The sequence below is a fragment of the Aulonocara stuartgranti genome (assembly GCF_965226115.1).
Source record: "Aulonocara stuartgranti genome assembly, chromosome: 5".
NCBI lineage: Eukaryota > Metazoa > Chordata > Actinopteri > Cichliformes > Cichlidae > Aulonocara > Aulonocara stuartgranti.
Genome location: NC_138943.1, coordinates 20,080,479 through 20,099,326, shown reverse-complemented (window position 1 = coordinate 20,099,326; position 18,848 = coordinate 20,080,479). Strand labels below are relative to the sequence as shown.

At 37.9% G+C, this 18,848-nt stretch overlaps 1 protein-coding gene across 7 annotated transcripts; it reads left to right on the top strand.

Moving 5' to 3' along the window:
- The first annotated feature begins 282 nt into the window (after positions 1-282).
- Positions 283-17,960, top strand: LOC309706252 (uncharacterized protein). Of its 7 annotated transcripts, none has more exons than XM_082532609.1 (22): positions 283-368; positions 3,685-3,732; positions 3,987-4,031; positions 4,218-4,240; positions 4,412-4,514; positions 5,751-5,777; positions 6,407-6,721; positions 8,290-8,337; positions 8,430-8,492; positions 8,684-8,740; positions 10,963-11,010; positions 11,108-11,167; positions 12,126-12,188; positions 12,351-12,401; positions 12,493-12,555; positions 12,666-12,767; positions 13,034-13,052; positions 13,356-13,375; positions 13,484-13,524; positions 13,671-13,737; positions 17,052-17,092; positions 17,191-17,960. In XM_082532609.1, exons 1-22 carry the CDS (start codon positions 347-349, stop codon positions 17,281-17,283), a joined length of 1,419 nt encoding a protein of 472 aa, XP_082388735.1. In that variant the 5' UTR covers positions 283-346; the 3' UTR covers positions 17,284-17,960. The 7 variants fall into 7 exon arrangements, with proteins under 7 accessions (XP_082388735.1, XP_082388734.1, XP_082388732.1 ...); XM_082532608.1 differs by having other exon boundaries at positions 4,373-4,514; XM_082532606.1 differs by having other exon boundaries at positions 4,218-4,514; positions 10,966-11,010.
- Positions 17,961-18,848: the final 888 nt, after the last annotated feature.

The window sequence follows — 18,848 nt, the reverse complement described above, 5'->3', positions numbered from 1 at the left end:
AAAAATTACGGATTTATGACCAAGAGACAACCTACCCAGGGACTGAAACGCACTTTATCACATACATATCTTTGCTGACTGTATTTGGCACTTTATGCAACCTTTTGCACCTCTTTGTGATGATATTTGTAATAGTAAAATAAACTGTTTTAGGTGGTTAAATGTTATGCTCAAAATTAGCTTTTGAGATGTGAATTTAATCATTTTTAGTTTTTGACAGGTTTCTAAAATTTCACGTGCTTTATTCACATTGTGTTTTTGTATTTTCTTTTGTAGTTGGTGCAAATGCATTACACAGAGAATTTTCCTTTAGCTATAAGCAGTTCAAAGCTACAGTCTAGGCTGGATGGAGGCAGGACATCACAGAGGTAGGAGAAAATTCCCCAGACATAATTTCAAGCTAAATAAAATATTCTAAAAAGTATTTAACGTGAGTTAAATGAATAATAAGAAGTTTAATAAGGATAATATATTTCAACATCATTACACAATTTATCCTGGCTGTAGATACAGAAGTACAATACTCTGAAGTATTGAGTATTGTTAGTAATTTGCCTTTTAATATGAGTTGAAATGCCACAAAAGTGATTAAAAAACAATGTCAGAATTCAGTATTGATTAAATGAAATGTTTTTCTTTATCTAACTGGATAATTGCATGTTGATGTACATGAGTATGCCAAAATTAAACGATGCCAGGTTATAACAAAACTCATCATTTATATCTGTAGTCCCAGGCCACGTCACATAAAACATTAAAATGAACAAAGACATAAAGATATACAACAAAAATAAATACATAAATGAGTTCTGGGTGGTCACACACCTGGTTTGCTATCAGCCAGTGTTTGAGATGCTCCCTATTTTTGTTGCTGTTTAGCTTTATTACTGAAGTTCTCCGGTCATGTTGTTAATATTATCTCAATATTATCTGAGGGTGCAAAACTGATTAAGAAACAATATCAATGCTCAATGCAGAATTCATCAAATTTAGACTGATAGCACAATGTTGAACAACTATTGTTTGCTATCTCAGTGTGCACACTTGTGTCTGTGTCAAAAGCAGATGCGTGTCACACATTGTAGACGTGCGAAAATGATCTTTACTTTAGTAATAACCGCCTTAGTGGCTTCTGTGTTCTCATAGATAAAATTACCTCCTAGAGAAAAAGGACAGGAACTAAATTTGTACTCACAACTCATCACTGAAACTTTGTATCTAATTTACATATGAAGCAAAATCAAATTTAGATTGCTCAGTGACTGCAGAGGCAGACTTGTGATGAGTGTAAAAATGTTTGCGTAGGTGAGGATGAGTTCATGCTTGAGTTCAGCCTTGGGTCTTGAAATGCCTACAAACAAAAAATGGCTTTAATATGTTTATATTGAGGACTTCAGAAACTCAGCCGCGGCTCCTCTGAAAACACAATGTAGTGGTGACATGATGGGTTTTCCACTCAGAGTATGTTTTATGAATTTTCCTCTGGGGCCACACAGGACACTGGGACTCTTGTGGTAAGCTTATAATCGGATAACATTAGTATTAAACAGAACTGAGTCCAGCTTATTGATGCAGCCCTTCACAACAGTCCCAATTTCCCATGTGGTCCCTTGGGAAAATGAATTAACCACTCGTGCATTTAATATTAGTTCTTCATCCATTTATTGAATTTGCATGCAGCATGCACCATTACATTATGCGACTTTATTTCTATTTTGTCTATTTCATAGAGAAACAACAGCTCCAGTAACCCTAAAAGATACAATGTAGTGGGCTCCATTTTGCATCTTTTCTCCTCCACCTTCATATGAATATAGTCTCCATGCGTTCATGTGTCTACAGACATACAACAAAAGAAACACAAATAACATATCAAGCAGACATTACTTAAAAAAGAGGCTGATGATTTGCAATGAGCCACTGATTGAGATGTCTTAAATGTTGGATATGTAGAGCGCTCTGTTATTGTCTCTGGGTTGCAAGTTGGTAAAAAAAATCATGTCGATCATGGTCTGTAGTCATGATTGTAACATTATTTCAGTATTATCCGAGAGTGCAGATGTAATTAAACTTAGTCTGATAGTGCAATGTTGAACATCTTTATGCATACTCAATTATTCAGGTAAGAAAATCTCCAAATGTTGATTCTGTTCATCTGGATGTAGTGTTTCCAGTGAATGCGGCACTTTCTGAATGTATCGTTCTCCCACTGAAAAAGCTGAGTCCCATTTTTGAGAATGTTGAACATCGTTTCAGCTGTTGTTTAGTGCGCACATTTGTCTGTATCAAAAGCAGATGTATTTGATGTGTTGTAGAGGTGTTAAAAATCTCTATTTCAGTAAAAACCATCATAGTGACTTCAGTGTTGTCATAAATACATTTATTTAATAGAGCTAAAGGGCAGGAACTAAATTTGATTTGACCTCTCATCACTGAAACTTTGAATGAATCTATATATGAAGCAAGAAAACATTTAGACTGCTCAGTAAAGAGGCAGAATATCAGGTAACAGGTTTATCAGGTAACAGCAGATACAAAAGCTAAAATGTGCGCTTTACTGTCTTATGAACTAACTTGTGAATACTTCATTTGTTGCAATGCTTTGAAAATAAATGCAAGTGGCGCGGCTGCCCCTCTGTTGGTCTTCCTTGGTCTCTTGTGTTCTGGGAGCCTCTGGATGTCTGGAGCTTTGATCTCCTCCATACCTGCTTCATACCCTGGAGGACAGGGCTGTGGCTCCCTACACTCCCTAGCAGATCGTTATATGGAGAAACCTTTGGAATGCAAGCGTGCTGATCCACGCAGGTATGCACACAGGTGTACACACGGGTATTCACAGACGCGGACTACAGCTTTCTTGGCTGCTGCCTCAAAGCACATTGTGCGCTGTCTATCTTGCGTGCTGCACAATATCGTTTATTATTTAGTATCTACTGATATCTACTGCTAGCTAGTTTATTGTGATGGTGCCGTTCTTTTTTTTTATTATGTTGCTCTTTGTTGTTTGCTTTCTCTTCTGTTTTTTTTTCTCCATACAGGTGACCCAGGTGTTTTGTTTTTTTTTCTCTTTTTTTTCTTCTCTTTCTTCCCCCCCTTCTCATCGTCTCTTCTCCCCTTTGGTTTTCTTTCTCTCCCTCTCTTTCTTTCATGCTTTCTCCCTGTCCTATCCCCCAGTCATGTCTATCCCGTTTGTAGCAACTGAAAATAAAATAAATTCATAATTATAATAAAGGTCAATCAAATGGACCAATATGGCAAGGCCATGATGATCCACTTGGTAAAATAAATCCGCTTGGCATCTTTCTTGGCCTTAAGACAACAATTCTGATGGCTAAAGATCCAAACGGGACACAAAAAAAAGAAAAAAAAAGAAAAAAAAAAGAAAAAAAAAAAGAAAAAAAAGAAAAGAAAAAGAAAATAAATGCAAGTGATGCATGTGTGCAGATAGTGAGGCCTTTAACCCACACAAATTCAAAGTAAATGATGCTCAAATGTGCTCTTCTCATTAGCTTCTTTTCACCCCTCTGCTGTGGTTCTTTGTTTCTCAGTAAAACACGTATGGGTACTTTCGAAAGCTGCATCGTTGTGGCCTTTGGCTGTTGTTCAGTGCTGTTGCTTCCTGTCTTTTTAGTTTGAACAAGTGCTGCAAAATAACAATCAGTCTGTTTAATTTGGCTGTTGCAGTATTCAGCTTCATCATGGCTGGACACCTGCTGTTTGCCATCCTCATGAGTAAGTCAATTCTCTGTAGATTTCACCATAAATGAACTCAGGGTCATCTTTGCAAATTACCTACATTTTTCATGGCTGGTGATTCTATGCAGGTTCGTTTATTGAGAAACTATTGTTCTTGTTGGATTAAATTAAATCTGCATTTATACAGACTCTGAGCAAGAACTAACTCAAACTTTAACAGTTTAATTGTTTAAATGTTACATATGTGTTCATATCCAGTTATTAACACATGCATGTATTTCCCTTGTTAGACATGTTATTTCTGACAGCTTCCTCTCATGAGTATCAAGTCCAAGGTCAGTATGCAATTTACAGTTTTAATTTCAAACTGTTCTTTTAGCATCATATGAACTGATACAGTCTGCAAATAACCAAACAAAGTTTTCACACACTGTTTGTTTACAACAAATCTCTCTCATTCAGAGTGTTGCCATAATAACCTTTTAGATATTTGATGCATGTATTTCCCTCTAATCTTTCAGCTCTTCTTCCACCAACTCTGACAGTGAACACATCAGTGATCTCAGAGACTGACTCAGTCACATTACACTGTCAGCCACCAGCATCTGCCTCAGTTCATCACTGTTATTTTTATACTGGGGAGCAACAAAGTAACAAAGGCAACTTGTGTCTACAGACACTGACAGGAACTGAACTGCTGTTTATGTCACATCAGAGATCACCTGCTGAGGTCAAAGTCAGATGCTTTTACACAGTGAAATATGGAGCTGTGAATTCTCCTTCACCGCACAGTGACACATCCTCCATCACCATACAAAGTAAGAGACTCTTCTTCCTGTTATTAGATCATTTATCATACAATTACCTTTAGCAGGAATCTGGTGGACAGTGCTTCATGTTTAGGAGAGTATGTTAAAGTTAATTACAGTTGTTGTCAGTTATTACTTTGCAGGTCTCTGGTTATAAACATCTAGCCTACTACACTGAGCTAAATTTGCAGATACAAAAACCTGATACAGAATCACTGTTTGTATTTCATATAAAAACCTGTTATGATAAAATTATGATGGATTTCAGTTACACCTTTCTGTGTGTTCATATTAACAGACATGATGTGATGGTCCAGCTGATATTTAACCAGTTCAACATGTGTTTCTCACGCATCATCTGAGAAGGCTGAATGTCAAATTTTACTGATTCGTCGAATACATGTAAAATACATTTCAGCCTCCATGTGGTGTTAAAAGAAATTTCAGGGGATCGAAAATGTTAACGTCAGTTGTAAAATATGATGACTGAGTGTTATAGTAGGACAGTTGTGATTATCACCGCTGTCGTCGTTTTTGTACTGGTAAAACATGCAGAATATGTGACTGATATCTAATGATACTGCATTGATCTTCATGTAGGTCAAACACCACAGATGAGCGTTCAGCATTTTAATGGAGAATATGTTCTCATCACTTGCTCTCTGCCTGGATCTGTATCTGGATCACAGAAAGCCACAGCAACAGAAATGGTGTAAAACATGCTCTCCTTTTCTTTATTTCCTGTGGTTTTAGCTCAGGCTAACATCTATAGGCACTTTCAAAAGCCTGTTCACTGTGTAGCTTGTGGTCTTTATGTGGGAGTTTCAGCACTGTTACTTCCTGTGGTTTTACTCTGTGTAAGTTCTGCAAAATGATTGATTGAGTGTATCAGTCAGACTTCTGGACAGTTGTAGTTTTCAGCTTCATCATGTCTGGACTCCTGTTATTTGTCATCTTCGTGAGTAAGTTAAACATCCTGAAAGTTTTTGCATTTTATGTAGCAGTAATTTTTGATGGCTGGTTTTGTGTTGAGTGTTTGTGCAGTGTGTGTTTATTTTGTTTATTTGTATTTTTATTTGTATTGAGAAAATTCAGTATGGAGTCCAAAACAAATTTCCCTGTGTTAAATTAAATTGATCTTGACTTCTATCTGGACTCTGATACAATAAAAAATGTTTCTACATTTTATTTATATTTTTTTTACTTATTAATATATATATTTACCTTGTCATTTTTTTCTGACAGTTTCCTCGCCTGAGCTTCAAGGACAAGGTCAGTCCACAATTTACTATTTTAATTTCAAGCTGTTCTTTAAACATTTAACATGTTTTTCTTCTGATGAGTTGCTCTTTACTGAAATCATAATTTCTCACTGTCATATTTAACAATTATATTTTTGATAAAACGCCTCTTTACCTCTTATTGTTTAGCGTGTCTTGGACCAATGCAACAGTGATCTCAGAGACAGACTCAGTCACTGTCAGCCACCATCATCTGCTTCAATATGTTTAGGTTATTTTATACTGGGGAGCAAGAAACTATCAAAGGTTTCTCACGTTTACAGACACAGACAGGAACTGAAATGCTGTTAGTGCCACATCAGAGGTCACCCTCTGAGGGCAAAGTGAGATGTTTTTACACTGTGCAGTATGCAGATGTGAATTCTCCCTCTTCACACAGTAACACAATCTTTGTCAGCGTACGAAGTGACAGACAGTTTCTCATTTCAGTTTAGATTAAACTCTAACATTACACATGTATGTTAATGTAAATTATAAAACATGATGACTCAGTGTTACAGTAGGACTTCTGTGAATGTCAACACTGTTTTATTATTGCACTGTTGAAACATGACGAGTATGTGACTGATACTTAATGACGATACATTGATCTTCATGCAGGTCAGAAACCAGAGATGAGTGTTCAGCCTTTTGATGGGGACCATGTTCTCATCACATGCTCTCTGCCTGGATCTGTGAAAAATGATACAAGATGTAATTTGTACTTTGGAGAAGCAAGTCGTCCAGTCCTAAATCAAACTGTCTCCAAGGAAAGCAGGAGAAAAACCAAACAGAGGTTCTGCCAGTTTTATGTCCCAGTTGCTGATTTTTTGAAGCATCTACTTCTTGTTCAACAAAAGGATGCCAGCTGTGATTACAGTTTGGAAAGTGAACCCAAGTCTTTGTCACCTCGCAGTGATCGATACAACATGACAGGTAAGTCAAAGAGAAACATAGCATAACCTGTTTTAGTGTATATGATACTACTTTTGAAATTAATAAAACATTAATTAAATAAACTGCTACTGAATGTTGAAGTTGACATAACTTTACAAAGTGTGCCTTAGTCGCTGTATAATTATTCCATCTTTTCTTGTAGTTGATCTGATTAATTTGACTGAATTCTGTTCAGTTTATTGAATTTCAGCCTGTTTGTCCATTAAAATTCAAAATTATTTGAATTTATTTGAAAAAAAAAATTCAAAATTATTGGAACTGGTGGTTATAAGAGTGCAGCTGTGCCAGAAGATGTGAATAAAGTCACAGTTCAGCTATGATTAAACTCTTAGTAAGCCATTTTGTAAGCGTTGTAAATATTAACAATGTTGAGCATTGAGCCCAGCATGTGCTAGTGGTGAGCAAGGCTGCAGCTGAGGTTGACATGAAATCATTAATATTCTACTTGGTTACAACCCTCTGATCTCCTACACAGATCTCATCTGTTTTTAATATTCAATAATTGTTGTCATTTCCCAAGAAGGGGTAGTTTACAAAGACATACAGTGGTGTAAAAACCTTCCTGTTTTCCTATTTTTCAAACAAATGTAAATATTAGACAAAGAAAACACAAGTAGTCACAAAATGCAGTTTCTAAATGAATGAGTTTATTATTAAAGACTGCTGTGTATTTTTGTTAATTTCATGTTTTATAGGTGTTTTATGAAAACCTCATCTCTGCAGTCACTTAGTGTATACTCTGGCTCTGAAAAAGATCCTGAATTTCAGGATTTCAATTAATGTCTGTGAAGGTTCTCAGTCATCCAGGTCATCGTAGTCAAAGGAGCTTGCAAAGAAAAGCGTCTGGACTTCTTTAAGTTGCTTGAAGACGTTTCACCTCTCATCCGAGAAGCTTCTTCAGTTCTAAGGTCAAATGGTGGAGAGTCCCAGATTTAAACCTAGTGGGACTCCCCACTAGGTTTAAATCTGGGACTACAAACATTTCGATTAATGTTTGTAGTTCAGTTTAACAAACATGACAGTTCTGTCTGAACAGAGAACTCAAACTGTCCGGAGGGGGAAAGGAGAAAATGCAGTTAAGCGACCTGTAGAAACGGAGCAAAGGAGTTACGAGAGACTGCACAAGGAATAAGTTAGAGAGCTTACTTGCCACACATTTACTAGAGGCTTGGGCGAGGTACTTAAGGCTGGACATTGAAGTGGGGACGACGTGGACCCCAGGCAGCGCAGGTGAGCAGGGAGGTAGCTTGGAGAGTTAGCCAGGATAACTCCAGATTGAGAATGGCTGGGCAGTGAAGCAGAAGAGATGACGATCCGTGAATGTCGTGCAAATCAAAGTACTACATAGAAGCCGGTTGATGATTTACCACTTAAGGCCGAGACAACAATCCGACACCCGAGAGCTGTCACAGTGCTCCTTAAATACCCGGCAGATGACTCCCAATGCACCACAGGCAAACACAAGAAAACCAACCAACAAAATCACCCATCAAAATATAGACACATTCATTTTTATATACATAAACACTTTTTTTTTTAATTTTTAGATATTTTGGCAAAAGAATGCACAATGTCACCATGTACCATGACCACAGGTAAGACAGACTATACATCTAAGTAACATACAGAACATTGTGAATGTTTTCTTTAAATTAAAAACAAACAAACCTTTTATGTATTTATGCAGCACAACTGAGTCTCAGCAATCCCAGTGCTTCCAATAATACCACTCCTGTAACCCCACCATCAGGTAACTAAATTACTGATAGGTTATGTGTGACAGTAATTAATCAGAAATAGAAAAGTCTGTTAATCTGAGTCCCACAATTAGTGTGACCTAAGAGCATGGCATGAGTAGAGATGACAATGTGTGATTTTGTTATGAGTACATGAAAAATGGAAAAACACGATTTTTTTTTTAATGTTTCTGTTTCACTTCAGAAGTTCCAAAACTTCAAAAGCCTGAATCAAACCATACCTCAAACAAGAAAACATCAGGTAAGTAAAAACAATTCAATCATTTTAAATCCATAATATTTTTTTTATTAATAGTTTTAACCAGATTTTTCTATGTACCATGATACATCAGCTGTGTGTACTTTGTGCATTCATTAAATTCTCACCATGTTAACATATTAAGTTCATTCAGCTCCCAGTGTGTTCATCTGAGTTAAGCATATTAGAAAAAGAAAGTCATCATCAGTTGAACTCCACAACAAGGACACATCCGTGCAATGAGTATATAAAACACTATGTCCCCATTTTAATTCTTTTTTTTTTTTTTTTTTTGGCCTGTCCCGTTTGGCTCTTTTGCCATCAGAATTATTGTCTAAAGGCAAAGAAAGATGCCCAACGGATTTACTTTACCAAATTGACCATCCCAGCCTTGCCGTAATGGTCCATTTGATTCACCTTTTATTGTTTATTTTATTTTCACTTACTGAATACGGGACAGACTTGACTGGGGGAAAGAAGGGGAGAAAGAAAGAGGGAAAGAGAAACAGCTGAGAAGAGGGACGGGGGAGAAGGGCAAAAAACAAAAACCAACAGAATGGGCAGAAAAAAAAATGCATATATCAATCACCTGGATCACCTGCTGAGAAAGAAAAAAGAGAACAAGCAGAAGAGAACAAGAGTAATAGAATAAACAACATCACAATGATATATGGGAATATGACAGTAAATACTAAATGTTAAACATTATTGTGCAGCACATAAGATCAACAGAACACAGTGTGCTTTGAGGTAGGAGCCAAAAGGGTGTAGTTTGTGGGTGTGATCACCCGTGTGTACACCTGTGAGCATGGACGCGCTTGTTTTTTTAAAAGGTTCCTTCATGTAATGATCTGCTAGAGGGTGTGGGGGGGCCACAGCCCCGTCCTCCAGGGCATGAAGCAGGTATGGAGGAGATCAAAACTCCAGACATCCAGAGGCCCCCAGAACACAAGAGACCAAGGAAGACCAACAGAGGGGCAGCCGCGCCACTGTCCCAGAAAGAGCTGAGGAGAGTCCCAGATGAGGGCTCACTCAGCAGCCGCGGAGCAGAAGCCAGGGGGAGTTGCAGTGACGCGCCCGTGAGCTCCGCCGGCAGCCAGCCGTGCCTGAGTGACCGAGCCCCAGGCCGAGAGGCCGGGGGCACCCCACCTCCGAAGTGGCCCGAGCGAGCCCCAGGCTCCAGGCCCCGATAAGCGGCCGCCAAGGAGTGAGCCGGTGTGTACCTGGATGCCCATCCCCAGACACAAAGAACCACCAACACACCGATGTCTGAGGGAGTCCGCCACTGGCAGTGGCCATTTTAATTCTGATACACCTGGGGAGGATTCATCATTAAATCTGTTTGTAAATAAATACAAAACTACTGTTTTTCATCCTCACTTCTATAGAGTATTTTTTGATTTCTGAAATAAAAATGCTGAATAAGATTAACAGAAAAGCACTGCTTTAATTTTCCAAAGTAAAACCATTAATAACTTGATAAATGAAAAATATCAGCCTTCACTGAGAGATGTTGGCTCTTACACCCATAACAGAAATACTTTACTTTTTTATTGCTAATAAGAGATAAGCAACAGTAACTGCGTTACATATAAAACAACAACAACAATAACAAAAATAAATAAAAAATACACATCAGCTTTCAGTGTCAAATGTTTCCTGTGCAAAGAAACTGCTCACTGTCCCCAGAGTCACAGTTAGAGAGATTTGCGTTGATAGCTGAGCTGATAATAAATCCACAGTGTCCACTGGCTCTGTCCTTTCTTTGACCACTGAATGATAATAAAAGGTCTCATCTTAGAGACCTTTTATTAATAGAATAACAATAATACCATGATTCCAATAATTTCTCTTCTTGGCTTAATAATTAACTCTGTCCATGTGACTGTTGAGTGCAACACCACAGGCACCAAGCACCAGAGAAATACAAAGATGAGAACGATAAATATTTAACAGACATATAAAACATTTTCAGTAAAGACTCAGAGTAAAGGTGGAGGTAAAAACTAATTTTATATTTTAAAACAGGTCCCCAAATATTTCAGTTTGAAACAAAGTGGGGGATGACTGATTAACTCAACCTTGCATTTAGGGTGGAAATGCTGCAGTACTGTGACAGTAAATTTGTTTTTAGTTCCAAAATTGCTTCTTTTAAAATGACTGTGTGAAAGGAAAAAAACGTGTCATGTTGATTTATTTGTCTTCTTTTACTCTGTTGTGAAAAGCAGAATCAAGAGCGACCACCACAAAGTCAACATCTACCACAGCCATAGGTAGGACACAGAGTACATTTAAATATCAATCCAGATCACTTCTTTTTTTCACACCACTTCTTAAAATGATCTTAAACATGTTTGTGGATTTATGCAGCAAAACCGCAGCAAAATACTTCCACCTCTACCACTTCTGTGAACTCACCGTCTAAGTCAGGTAACTGATGTGTTTTGTGTGACAATTGTTGATAGCACATTTAAATAGTTAGCGTCAGCCTTACAGTTAGTGCGACCTCTGTAGTCAAAACATGTGACGATTTTTGAGTGGTAAGATTGTTAGGTATGCATCAAAAATTCAGACATAAGCATAAACATTTGCTAAAATGTGCTTCTGAGCAGCTGAGCCATTAATTTAGCAATGTTTTTCTTTCATCATAAATTTGTAACTTCCTGCAGGTAAAGAAAGAGCCTGTTCGTGTAAAAGTAGAGGAACTAAGTAGAGTGACAACAGTTTTTTTTCTTTTTGTGGCTGAAATTACAAAATATTTACTGAAGTAATTCTGTCCTCAGAGTTAGCATCAGTTTTCCAGTTAGACGCACAGTGAACATACTCACACAGTCAGGCACAGAAGTTACATTAACTTGATTTCTATTATAATTACGACTGTCTACTGTCTGGTCTCTACTGTTATTTTGTTCCCCTGAGGTACGGGGATTTCTAAAACTGAAATAACACAGGGAAAATAAAGAAACCAACACATTTTTTATCAGAGCAAAACCTACATGATTTCTCTTATCTGTATAACAAAAGTTGTAATCATTAAATTCTCTTAGCTTAATTATTGTTCCTGTGACTGCTGACCAAGAAAACTAGAAGTACTGTTTTGAGTGTAACAACAAAAATAACCACCAGAAGGACACAAAGACAAGAACTATTCAGCATCTCCAGACATTTGCACTCATATTATGTCTGCACTAAATTTACAACAATAAACAAAATATTAGAATTTGGAACAAAGCAGTGGATTGACTGAGTAACTAACAATACTGCTGGGAAAGAAATAGTTAGTCATTAATGTGATAATACTTTTGATTATTAGTTCAAAATGACTTGATAACTCAATCACACAATCACTATAAATAAAGTCTTTAACATTTTTTGTGTATTTATGCAGCAGAATCAAGTCTCACGGCACCCAGGGCTTCCATTTCTACCAGTACTGTGGACGTATCGTCAGGTAACTAAATTACTGATGTTTTATGCATTGTAGCGTTATTTAATCAGAATTTATTGATTTTTCTTTATTAATGCAATCCTCCTCAAAGCAGAGACATGGAGCTTTGGTGTAATATATTGTTTTGTTTAGTTTTTAAATATGCTTTTATTCTAAACATTGTAGAAGAAGTTTCAAGAAAAACAAACACAAAATCATCATTTACCTTGACCACAGGTACGACATACAATTCATGTGAATATTAACTCTGATCATCACACATCACTTCTTAAATCTTAGATCTTAAACATTTCTGGTGCTTTTACAGCAGAATCGAGTCTCAGCAGTTTCAGTGCTTCCACTTCTCCCACTTCTGTCATCTCACCATCAGGTAATTAAATTACTGATGTTTTATTTGTGACAATAGTTAATAATAAATCAGAACACACATTAATCTCTTTTTCAGTTAGAGATGAGATGTGTTTGTGGTTTCCTAAACAGGAATGTGGACACTGACTGTTGTGTTGGTCGTTGTTGGTTCTGGTGTAACTGTGGGTGCCATCTTATTGGTACTGGCAGTTTTCAGATCTAAAAGAAGAACTGGTGAGATCTCAATCAGTTATTATGTAAAATCATGCAGATGTATTTGATAGTTAGAGTGTAATATTAACATTTCACACTCAGTGGATTAATACCAACTACAGTGTCTTCTTCTTAAAAGCAGTTTTGTAGTCAGATTTGTTGTTAGAGGCTCTTCTGTTTCACAGACGTCTCACTGAATCAGAGCTTGTCAGTTTGTAATTAACGGCTGTAAAGCTGATCTGACCCCAGCAGACTAACTGTCACTTCTTTATTGCTGTTTATTCCAGAAGGATATTCTCTAAAGAGGCAAGAAACCTGTTTTCAGCAAGTATTATTTTGTTATCACTTGTATAGACGGAAGTTAAACTTACTGACTTTAGATTTTCTTATTCTGCAACTAAACAGAATTATTGGAAGAGTTGTGGATTAAATGCCTTGCTCAGGGGCAGCGGGGCACTTCAGGGCAGAAAGTCCATTCACTTTCCTGTATCAAAAAACAGTCTTTAAAGTAGTAACCAAACAGAGTAATACGATTGGTCTATGGAGAATATTCAACATTTATATGATTTTTGTTTAATTTTTAAATTAATTTTTCTTTTTTATGTTTAGGACAAGAACCAGCATCCAAGGTACTGAATTCATTCAGTTGCAGCATCAATGTGTTGTTGATTTATACAATATTAGGACAGTACTTATACACTTGTTAACTGAGCTTTATGATTTACCTACTGCTGCAGATGACTTTGTGTGCATGACAAATATTGACCCTGGAAGAATGGTAAATAAACTAAAATGTTTGTCAAATTCTACACTAATATAACAAAACATTCAAAAATTGAAATGCAAGAGGTTTAAGGGTAGTTTAACTTTAATGTATTATTAATGGATTTTCTCATTTAATGTCCTCTTTCCTGCTGCATAAAGTTACCTGAAGGTGATGATGGAGCCTACAGTGTGATCACTTCAATACCCGGTGTCAGCTGTGCTACCGGTGAGCTGTTTTTATTTATTCATTTATTTTTATTTTCCTTTTTGTTTTACACCTACTTAAACACTGTAGTGCAGGGTGGAAGACAAATTTCAATATTGTAATTATATTATTATACCACAGCTGTGGGAACATGTTTTATGTGGAGGCAGGGGGTTTTGAAAGGATGACATGTGTGAAAACTGGGGGTACCTCAACAGCAATATGAAAATAGATATTTATTAGGGGTGCAACGATACACAAAATTCACGGTTCGGTTTGGTTCGATACTTTGGTGTCACGGTTCGATATTTTTTCGATACAAAATTTTTTTTTCATGCCTTTTTAATTTGTCATTTATTAAAATTATAAATATATATTTTAACTCAAAAGTACAGTTTTTAAATTTAATGTTGCTGAAACAACAAAGGTATAAAATAATAAATCTATCTGATGGAGAAGTCACTCATCTTTGGAAAAGAGAGTTTATTACAGCGAAATGGCTCTTTCCAAAATAAAAGCTATACTATCCGCTTCTTCTGGGCTATATTCTCAGTAGCATATTAAACAAATCAGGTCCCCATAAGGAGAATCATGTGCTAACGGCTGTCTAAATGACTCGGGTAAAGTTTGTAGCATGCGTGCTTGTTGTTTTTGTCTGCTTCCACTTGTCTTTGCACTAGGATGATGTCGGAGTAAATGTGCAGTCATATTCGTTGTGTTCCCACTAGTGCTGTCAGTGTTAATCTTGTTGAAATGACGTTAACGCCACAACACGGCAAATCTCCGTTAACGAGCTACCGCGGATCACCCCGTGCGTGGGGCTGGAAGGCCAACACGTTAACGAGCTAACTGCGCTAACACACTAGTTCCCACCAGGGCTGGACTGGCCATCGGGCATACCGGGCATTTGCCCGGTGGGCCACTCGTAATTTTTCATTTTTATGGGCCAATGGGGTTTTATTTCTTTCTTTTTTTTAACGATATAAATGAATGGTGGTGGATTGGCCAGTTGGTCATGATCGACTCTAGGCTTGACCAGTTACAGCAGAGGAGGTCGAAATTTAAAGTTGAGGTGAAAAGGAACACGATTTCATCACTACTTCAGCTAGAAAATTGCTAATTCAGTCATGAAACTGATCAATGATCAGCTGATCGGCTTTTCTCTCCAGAAAGAGGGAACCAGCAGATGTCGCGCTAAACAACAGCAGCACGTTTAAGCTTGATCAGCTGTCGGTAGAATTTATTTAATGTTAATTTCAAGTATCAGCTGATGTTCGTTGGAGCCACAGCTGTAAAGCTGCTGGTCATGATATCGGTTTGGATATGTGGTAAGAGGGAAACATGAAGATGAAACCAGGAGATGTCCTTACTGAATCATCAGAGCTGAACAGGTGATGGAGAAACAGGTTTACATTTTAGGTGACATGAATGAGTTGAAGGGAAGAAACGAACTGTTTCTGAGAGACAAATAACACCAGAATCCATACTTTTCTTTCTTATTCTCATTTAAAATGTCTAGCTTTTAATAAATATTTATCTGAATCTTACAACCAAAGTTTTCATCTGATGTAAAATGTATAGAAATACATTATTGTATTCAGTAAATATTGAGTCTAGTATATACCCTAGTAAGTTATAGTATTCTTTCCTTTGGGAAGGTACCATCTGTGGAGTCTGCAATTCTGTTGAAGAAAGATGTTGAATCTATTTGATTACAGGAGAAAAATAATAGATTTCTGTGCATTTGTTTGATATGTGCATTAAATTAAAATCAGTTTTGTCAATTAAGTATCTTGAAACAGAGGGTGGGGGAGTGATTCCCTTTTTTTTTCTGCTGGGAGTTGGCAACCCTATTACTTAGGTATATGTAATTATAAATTAGGTTGTTTTATATTTTTGCTAAAGACCGTTTAGAATACCAGAATAGGGAGGGTGGTGTAGGTTTAAGTTTATTATAAAGGCTTTATGGCTTTTCCTATAATACCATGGTGGGCCGGTCACTAGTCAAAATGCCCGGGCTGATTTTTTGTCCCAGTCCAGCCCTGGTTCCCACCCATGTAATTGAGCATTGCGTGGCACATCCGACATACTGTTTTACTTTAGTCCATGACGCGCTTACCTTCAGGGTCATACTTCACATGAAAACCAAATTGGTTCGAAACGCCACATCTGAATGAGGGTGGGGGAGGTTCAATTTGCCATGTTGCAACCAGAGCTTAACTTCTGTCTCGCTAGCTTGCCCTGCACTCAGTGAATCTGCGTTCGACTACTCCGCCTAGGCTGCACTGTCGAGCGCAGATCCACTGAGCGCTCAACACAGACAGCATCGTCAGAAGAAAAGTTGATAAAATAAATTAAAAATTTTGTATTGTTCGATACATATGCGTACCGAACCGAAAGCACTGTATCGAACGGTTCAATATCGATACGAATATCGTTGCACCTCTAATATTTATATAAATGTTGTAAATTGTACATTGTTATGCATGTTTGATGAAACGTGTTTGAAAAGTAGTTCAATATGGCAGCACTTTATCTGCAAAGACCTTGTAACATAACACACAACTACACCGTTTTTAATTATATTTGTGGACATCCACCATCCACCAGGGGGTGCTGCAGGACCCTCAGTGTCCCTAATCCCTGCAGTCCCTACTGCTATATAGAGAATGTACAATATGGTAAATGGCCTGTATTTATATAGCGCTTTTACTAGTCCCTAAGGACCCCAAAGCGCTTTACACATCCAGTCATCCACCCATTCACACACTGGTGATGGCAAGCTACATTGTAGCCACAGCCACCCTGGGGCGCACTGACAGAGACACTGGCGCCACCGGGCCCTCTGACCACCACCAGTAGGCAACAGGTGAAGTGTCTTGAGACCGAGACAATGACAAGGACACAACGACCGAGACTGTCCGAGCCGGGGCTCGAACCAGCAACCTTCCGATTACAAGGCGAACTCCCAACTCTTCCTCAGTTTATCTGCAGGTTTAGTTGTTTAGTTGCTGTGTTTCTTTCAAAGTATGAAAAAGTGAATACTATATCATTTAAAGAGTTGCACCAATGAAAAAGCAAATCTTTCAGTTACATTGTTGCTTTTATCTGTTGCATGAAAAACACCAACAAAAGATCCCAATGTTTCAGGTCCTCTTAAAGAAAAAAAAAATAGTGAAATGACAGTAACATGTGGTGTATGCCCTTCAGTACATGGGGAAGTACACCAGGTCATATTTGTGCAGGAATAGAACAAAACTGTATTACTTCAGTTCTTCTTGCACTTTGTATCTGTCTAAAACAGCAGTTTTAGTTTGTGATTCTTTTAATTGCAGGTGCTGAGAAACTGAATAAACAAGAAAGGAAAGATCAAGATGTAAGTGAGACAAAGGTTCAGTAATTAAGATGTTTGTTATTTGGCTTTGAAGATGCGAGACGTAAATGACTTACACAGCTGTGTTCTTTCTTTTCTAGTTTGATATTTATCATCCATACGCCACCATCGCTGAGAAACCAGCTGCACCAGTCTCACAGGACATGACCTACAGCATGCTGCAGGCACATTGATGATGCTTATTATTTTATTTTCAGTAATGTAAATGCCCACTGTCACTCTGTCAGTACTGGAAATGTTTTTTGTCCCTTGAACAAACTGTATTCTGCAGAAGCTGCAAGTTAAGATTGAAACCGTGTTTTTGTTCTAATCAATGTTAGCACAACATTTTGTAATTGGATATATTCTGCCTGGTTAATGTCAAATTGCTATCTGTGTTTGGCTCAAAATTTTTGCACAGCATTTTTCCTGAAACTATTTTTTTTGCATATAGTGTATCCAAGTAATGACCCTTTTCCACTTTTGTATTTTATTCTATTAAATATTTGTTAGACACTGGCAGGAGGCTGCTTTTGTATCTGGGTTAGGAACAGTAGGGGTTACTTTTTTGTTTTTGTTGCTTTTGCTTTGACCAGAGCTGAGGGCCTAAAGTGGCTGTAGCTGGGCTGTAACGGTGGAGACTTTCTCTTCAGTGGTTAGTGGTTGTCAGTGCAGCCCTGGTTTGAACTGCACTGTAGTAACAGTGTGTGTAAAACTGAGATGTACATTCGAGGTAAAGTAATTCCCTGGACCTCTGCTTACAGGAAAACCACAACACCAAACTGGGATTCAAACATGTGTGAATATTTTTAAAATGAATATTAGAAAAAATAACTTCTTAAGGTCTTAATCAAGTATAACTGTGTGTTATTTGTACTGGTTTGAAATAAATATTCTCTTGGTTAAATTCCCATGATGGTGTCCCTGTTATTAAAACTCTTGAGCTCTTTACTGCCACATGTTGCCACACAGACAGTAGCGGTTTTTGATACGGGCGACACGGGCGGTTCCCCGGGGCGGCATCGTGGTGGGGGGCGGCATCACGGGCATCGGCAAAAAAAAAAAAAAAAATGCTCGTACTCATGCTGCCCCGACGTCAGCCAGCGCATATTGGGAATGGCATAGGCACCGATCGGTTTTCTATCGCCCATTTCCTGGGAGTAAGGGCGCCCTTCGTCTGCGAGGTGCACCTGCTGCTTGTGGCGCAGAGAGGAGAGGGCGGGGCGGCGGGGGATTCTCTGACCGGCTGGAGCAGCATCTAATAACCAACTCGCAAAATAAAACAAAATAAAAACAAACCAACAAACACGAAAACACCAGACAGATACAGACTTATAATTTGCACCGATGTTTTTTCGAAATTCTATACACGAAAAGTGAGCGCGAGAGCCCTCGGTGCGCCTGCTCGCTGCTGAAGTCAAAGTAAACTTTATTCTCATCTCCGCTACATACAGTCCAGTATATAGAGAGACGAGATGACGAGGCTCCAGTTACAGCAGTGCAAGTAAACAAACAATATATATAAGAAGAGTAAGAAAATAAATATACACTTTAGGACTCGGGGTAAAGGGATCAATAACAATTTAAAATTTAAAATTTACAGTTTGATGATTTAAAGTCTCACACACAACCTGTCGAAAGGGGAGGGGGCCGGCTGCTTCCAAATAGAGCACATTTCATTTATAATGTTGTAAATCCAAGCCCATTATCTATTCATGATTTGAATCCTGGGTTGTGTGAAATCTCAGAAATGCACCCT

What these genes read in the sequence shown, in the direction of transcription:
- LOC309706252 (XM_082532605.1), top strand. Translation starts at nt 347, where the DNA reads ATGGAGGCAGGACATCACAGAG. An exon ending in GCCTGAGCTTCAAGGACAAG is followed by an intron (nt 5,778 to 6,406) that starts GTCAGTCCACAA and finishes ATCTTCATGCAG; the next exon opens with GTCAGAAACCAGAGATGAGT. An exon ending in CTCAAACAAGAAAACATCAG is followed by an intron (nt 8,741 to 10,962) that starts GTAAGTAAAAAC and finishes TGTTGTGAAAAG; the next exon opens with CAGAATCAAGAGCGACCACC.